The 6,000-nt window shown below is 36.8% G+C and overlaps 1 protein-coding gene across 1 annotated transcript in view; it reads left to right on the top strand.

Moving 5' to 3' along the window:
• Positions 1–4,138, top strand: part of LOC129267163 (uncharacterized) — a 28,167-nt gene extending 24,029 nt beyond the window's left edge. Inside the window, exon 6 of the mRNA XM_064104106.1 lies at positions 3,918–4,138. Within this exon, the coding sequence (XP_063960176.1) occupies positions 3,918–4,138 (221 nt within the window). The remainder of the gene's footprint in view (positions 1–3,917) is intronic.
• The last annotated feature ends 1,862 nt before the right edge of the window (positions 4,139–6,000 follow it).

Consider the following 6,000-nt stretch of genomic DNA (forward strand, 5'->3'; position numbering starts at 1 on the left):
ATGACATTATGGGTATCTGGACTCATTCATTGCAGCCATGCCTTGGTTTGGCGCAAAGTGAACCTTACATCACAGTAAAACATACATCCAGATTATCCAAGCAGTAATACATAGCATATATATATATAATTATTTGGGAGAACTTTTTCAAGCCACATGATATGCTCGTGACACATTTTTTCCCCTTTAATTGGGGATTTGTGAGGTGTCAATTTCCTTCTCACCTGGTATAATACTCCGCCAGTGAATGGGCAACTAGATAATCGGCTCCTCATAATATGCTATACATGCAGTAGTAGAAGTAGTAGTAGTAGTAGTAGTAGTAGTAGCAGTAGTAGTAGTAGTAGTGGTGGTAGTAGTAGCAGTAGTAGTAGTAGTAGTAGTAGTAGTAGAAGCAGTAGTAGTAGTAGCAGTAGTAGTAGTAGTAGTGGTAGTAGTAGTAGCAGTAGTAGTAGTAGCAGTAGTAGTAGTAGTAGCAGTAGTAGTAGCAGCAGTAGTAGTAGTAGTAGTAGTAGTAGTAGTAGTAGTAGTAGTCGCGTTACGTTGCATTAAATATTACGCAGGTACAGAATAAAAAAAACACGATATGCCTCGATCAATTAAGATATACAATAAAACTATTTCGCTGCATGTGCCTATTCGTTCACGCTGGTATTTTAATTTCTTAATAAATAATGAGCATGATAAATAGAATTGTAAACATTTAGATGAAAATAACAATTATATCATATACAATATCAAAAGTAAAGAAGAATGATTCCCATCTGGTATGCCAAATACAAAATCATTAAAAGATAAATTCAGTTCTAAGAATGATTTTTTCAAAATCATCTAAGAGCCGACGGATAAAGGAACATTCCTAAACTAAATGACAAAAAGTTTTTGTGTGTTCTGAAAAAAAGGAACAAAAATCAGAATGTATGCCTAAAATATTAACAGTTTTCAAGCACTTGTTAACACCAAGGATATACAGAACATTTTTGTATTGAAAACGTCTGAGCTTTGTAAATACACATCATTTAACATGAATTATACAAAGAAACAATTCTGAAAAAAATGTTCTTACATTTTGTAAAATAACAGTTTTGAATATTTTTTAAAAACACATTTTATTAATGAATTTACACACTTTCTTTACCTTGTTCATACTATACATTATTTCCTCATGTTAATTCACACCTTTTTTAGGAGCTTTTTCACAAAAATTTTTGCGTACCCACATCCAGAGCTGCCAAGTATTTGGAAAAAGTCATAAATATTGGGATTTTCATGTCAAATTATGACATTATGCTTTTGACCTTAATTATTACACTTTTCAGGGTGAATAAGTATGTTAACATTTAATATTATCCTACATTGGACACTGGTGAACTCATCTGAAGGTGGCAGATAATGCTCATTTTTATTCGCATGATCGTGTATCTTCACTTTGAATGCTATCACCTGTTTAAATGAAGAGCTCACTTGCAAAAGGGGTAAGGTCAATTTTTCGTCATTTTTTTTTTTTGGGGGGGGGGTCTCAATGTATATAATTTTAGTAGCTCTATAAGATGATACCAAAAAAAGTTGAAATACCCATCAAAAATGGCAAAGAAAATCCACTTTTTTCAAAAGGGGTTAGGTCCATTTCAGGTTGGTTGCAAAAGGGGTTAGGTCCACAAAGGATTTTTTGAAAAGAATATTTAAAACATAGGAAGATAGGAAGTTTTCTTTTATACCGAATAAAATATTCGATAGTAGGGTATTATGAACATTTAGTATCGCATAAGAATATTAGGAGAATTAAAACAAATATATTTTCTTTCATAAATTTTATTGTTTTCTGTCTCAAAACCTATAGAGTTCTAGTCATTCTGATGTTACCAAAGACAATTCGAAATTCATATTAAAATAATAAAAGTGGCAAAAAATACTTTTTTATTCAAAAGAGATTGGATTAATTTCAGTTTGTTTGCAAAAAGGGTTACGTCCACAATGATATTTTTCTATATATATATATATAGAAAAAATGAAGACAGATTTCTTGTATAATTTTATCTTCACATGACAGGGTAGTATATGTACATCATGGCAATTTAGTTTCTCAATATAATATTGCAATACGAGAAAATAAAAAACATTATTTTTCTGGGAATGGTCCAAAGTGGACCTCAACCCTTTTGCAACCAAACTCTTTATTTTACTAACTCAATCTTGTGGCTATTTTCCTCTTAGATTTGTCATGGATTTACGCAAAAGAGAGAGTAGTCTACCAGAGATGATTCTGAATCTGAGCCGAAGAGGATTAATTTCTTTTTAAAAATCTGTTCTTTATAGTATCTATTCAATGAATGTTATAATACCGCGTGGCACATATTAAATTACGACTTTTATGTCAAAATTATTACTTTTGAGCTTCTGAATTATTACTTTTTACTTTTAAAGGTTGACAACTCTGCACATCTTGGTTAACGGCTAATTTTGAATGATGTTTTCCATGGCGATACTTTTTGAATAACTGTTATAATTTGTCAATAAATGTAGACTTATCTGAAGTTGTCTGAAACTATTCTTGAAAAGTGCCCTGTTACGTGGCCAGGACCAACTCTACATCTCGGTACACAAGAACCTAAACTTCTCCAACTCCTAAGTCACCCCAAACTCTCACAATCGATGACACATCTTTAAAAGACAGAGAAGCCGTGTTTGTGTATTTGATCTCTAGCCGCGAACTCTTTATTACTCCTAGTCTACATCCAGACTTGGGTGCGTCACACCCCCACCCCTTTAAGAACGAAAGTTATTACAGAACTTTCGTGACAAAATAATACATAATCAATAATAAGTGTGGTTATTGAGGAATAAAAGTTCCAGACTTATGAAAATTTTTATTCTAAAACCTTTTGTGTGCGCATTTGTTAAACTCTTTCCAATATCAATATCTTGGTTTAAAATACACTCAATAATTTGTTTAATTAGAACATTACTTTTAAAAAAGTGAGTATCCAAATAATCAAATACATAAAGTATATACTCACTGAGTGATTGAGTAAAATAAGGGTTTTGTTTTGAATTTGAGTATCCTCAAAAAACACCGACAACGACAAGTGAAAACATTGTATGAAAAATGCAATACAGTTGTACATCATCCTCATTCATTTTTGTCACACAATTTTTTTTTATCACTAATTTAAACACAACCAATTTAAGATTGGTTAAGCTGAAAAGTATATACTTTGTGAAGAAAATATCAGCAAAAATCAATGCCATGAAAACGCAACCCCAATTACTTATTTTGGGTACAATTTCTTTGTGTTTTGTTTAATTTTTGCACCCATAAAACTTACAAGCCCCCAGCGACAAAGACTGAGCATAAATGTACATGTATATCTTGATACAAAATAACAAACAGTTTGCAAAAATAAGATCAATGATGGAAGTTAAAAGTTCACTTTGGGTTCATTTTGATGAGGTATCAGTTCACACTTCAGTTAGTGTTCAGTTTTTGTTTGTTCAACTTCCAGTTTTCAACATCAGTTCGAATTGAAGTATATCTGTCAAAGTTCCGATTCATCATTATCAATATCAAGATCCAGTAAATCCGTTGGATTCAAATTCCACATTACTCAGTCTAGGTTCAAATACAATATTACTCGGCAAATCCACGAGACAAGGTATCTGCGATCACATTGTCCTTTCCGGGTATGTTCTCTATGGTAAGATTGTATTCCTGAAGCATCAAGGACCACCTCATCAGCCTAGCGTTCTTGTTCTTCATTCTGTTGAGGAAGGTCAAGGGATTGTGGTCTGTTCTGACCACCAATTGATTGTTCGATGTGTAGACATCAAAGTGTTAAATGCCAAGAATCAGTGCGAGAGTCTCCTTCTCAATAGTGCTATACTTAGCTTGATGGTTATTTAATTTTTTTGACATGTAGCGCACTGGTCGCTCTATCCCATCACCATCTTTTTGAAGAAGAACCCCTCCGACTCCAAGACCACTAGCATCAACTTCCAGCACGAACTTCTTGCTGAAGTTGCCTTCAGGCGTTCAAAAGCGATCTGGCATGACGGTGTCCAAGTATATGGCACATCTTTCTTCAGTAGGTTCGTCAGAGGTGCAGAAACAGAAGCAAAGTTCTTGCAGAATTTCCGATAGAATCCGGACATCCCCAGAAAGTGACGTAGGGCTCGCTTATCCTCTGGAACCGGGAAGTCCACAATGGCTCCTACCTTTGCACTGATTGGACGTACTGTCTCAAAGACCAACCACATGGCCAAGAAACGATACCTGTGCAGGCGCAAAGTCCGACTTCTTCAGATTCACAGTCAGGTTTGCCTTGGAGAGACGATCGAAGAGAGACTTCAGGCGATGCAGATGCTCTTCCCAGATGTTGCTATATACCACAATATCATCTAGGTATGCCTGACATCCTTCGAGACCAGCGATCACTGCATTCATCAACCGTTGGAAAGTTGCAGGGCTGTTCTTTATTCCGAACGGCATGACTTTGTATTGGTAGATACCATCTGGTGTAACGAATGCAGACAGCTCTTGTGCCCATGGTGACAGGGGCACTTGCCAGTATCCTTTTAAGAGATCTAGCTTCGACACAAACTTGGCACTCCCTATCTTGTCAATCAGGTCGTCAGTGCGAGGTATGGGGTACGAGTCTGATTTGGACTTGGAATTCAACAACCTATAGTCCGTACAGAACCTTTAACTACCATCCTTCTTTGATACTAAGACACAATGAGAACTCCACTGACTATTACTTGGCTCAATAATGTCATTGACAATCATGTAGTTAACTTCCTTCCTGAGAATTTCCAACTTTGACGGATTCAATCTATACAGATGTTGCTTAATTGGGGTACACTCCCTGATATCAACATCATGTTCTATTAGAGTGGTTCTACTGGGAACATCACCAAACAAGTGACTATATTCCGAAATCAACTCCTGCAAAGACTCTCTCTCACTCACTCGAAGATAATTCAACCTTTCACCACGATTCTCCACAACTTCCGAGTTCTCAAGCTTAACTTCAGGCAAGGAAAGACCAACTTCCTTTTGTCCCTCAACGTCAACATCATCACTCCTACCACAAGCAACACTAACACTCGCAACCGACTTCGCTACGCAATCCTCATTGCTCTCTACATACTCTTTTAACATGTTAATGTGACAAAGACGTTTCTGTTTTCTCTTATCCGGAGTGCGAATTACATAGTTCACCTCACTCACTTTCATCTCCACAACGTATGGACCAGAGTTTCGAGCCTGCAAGCAATTACCTGGAATTGGCAACAGCACTAACACCTTAGAACCAGGATCAAAGCTTCTCTCCCTAGCTTAGCGATCAAACACTTTCTTCATGTCTGCCTGAGCAATCTTCATGTGCTGCATGGCAAGTTCTCTTGAATAAGACAACCTTTCTCGGAACCGAGATACATAATCCAGTAATCCACACTTCTCATCCCATTCAAGCATCTTTTCTTTCAACACCAATAAAGGCCCACGAACAGTATGGCCAAATACCAAGTCAATTGGACTCAATCCTAATGAGTCTTGTACAGACTCCCGAACTGCAAACAAAAGTAAGGGTAGTCCCTCGTCCCACTCTTTCTCAAACTGAAAACAATAAGTTCTCATCATGTTCTTCAAGGTTTGATGAAACCTTTCCAATGCCCTTTGGCTCTCAGGATGATAGGCACTCGAATTCACACATCGAATTCCCAACTGCGACATCACCTGTCCGAACAACTTGGAAGTGAAATCAGAGACTTGATCACTCTTAATAATCCTTGGTAATCCTACCAAGTGCTTTGCAAACATTCTGAGCCGTTATTCTACGAAGTGGCACTGCCTCGGGAAATCTGGTTGCTGCACACATCATAGTCAAGAGATACTCATGTCCAGCCTTAGTCTTGGGCAGTGAGTCAACCCAATCAACAATTATTGTTGAAAATGGTTCATCAAATGCAGGGATGGGCCGTAATGGTGCCGACGGGATCTTC

Source organism: Lytechinus pictus, chromosome 8 (genome assembly GCF_037042905.1).
Source record: "Lytechinus pictus isolate F3 Inbred chromosome 8, Lp3.0, whole genome shotgun sequence".
NCBI lineage: Eukaryota > Metazoa > Echinodermata > Echinoidea > Temnopleuroida > Toxopneustidae > Lytechinus > Lytechinus pictus.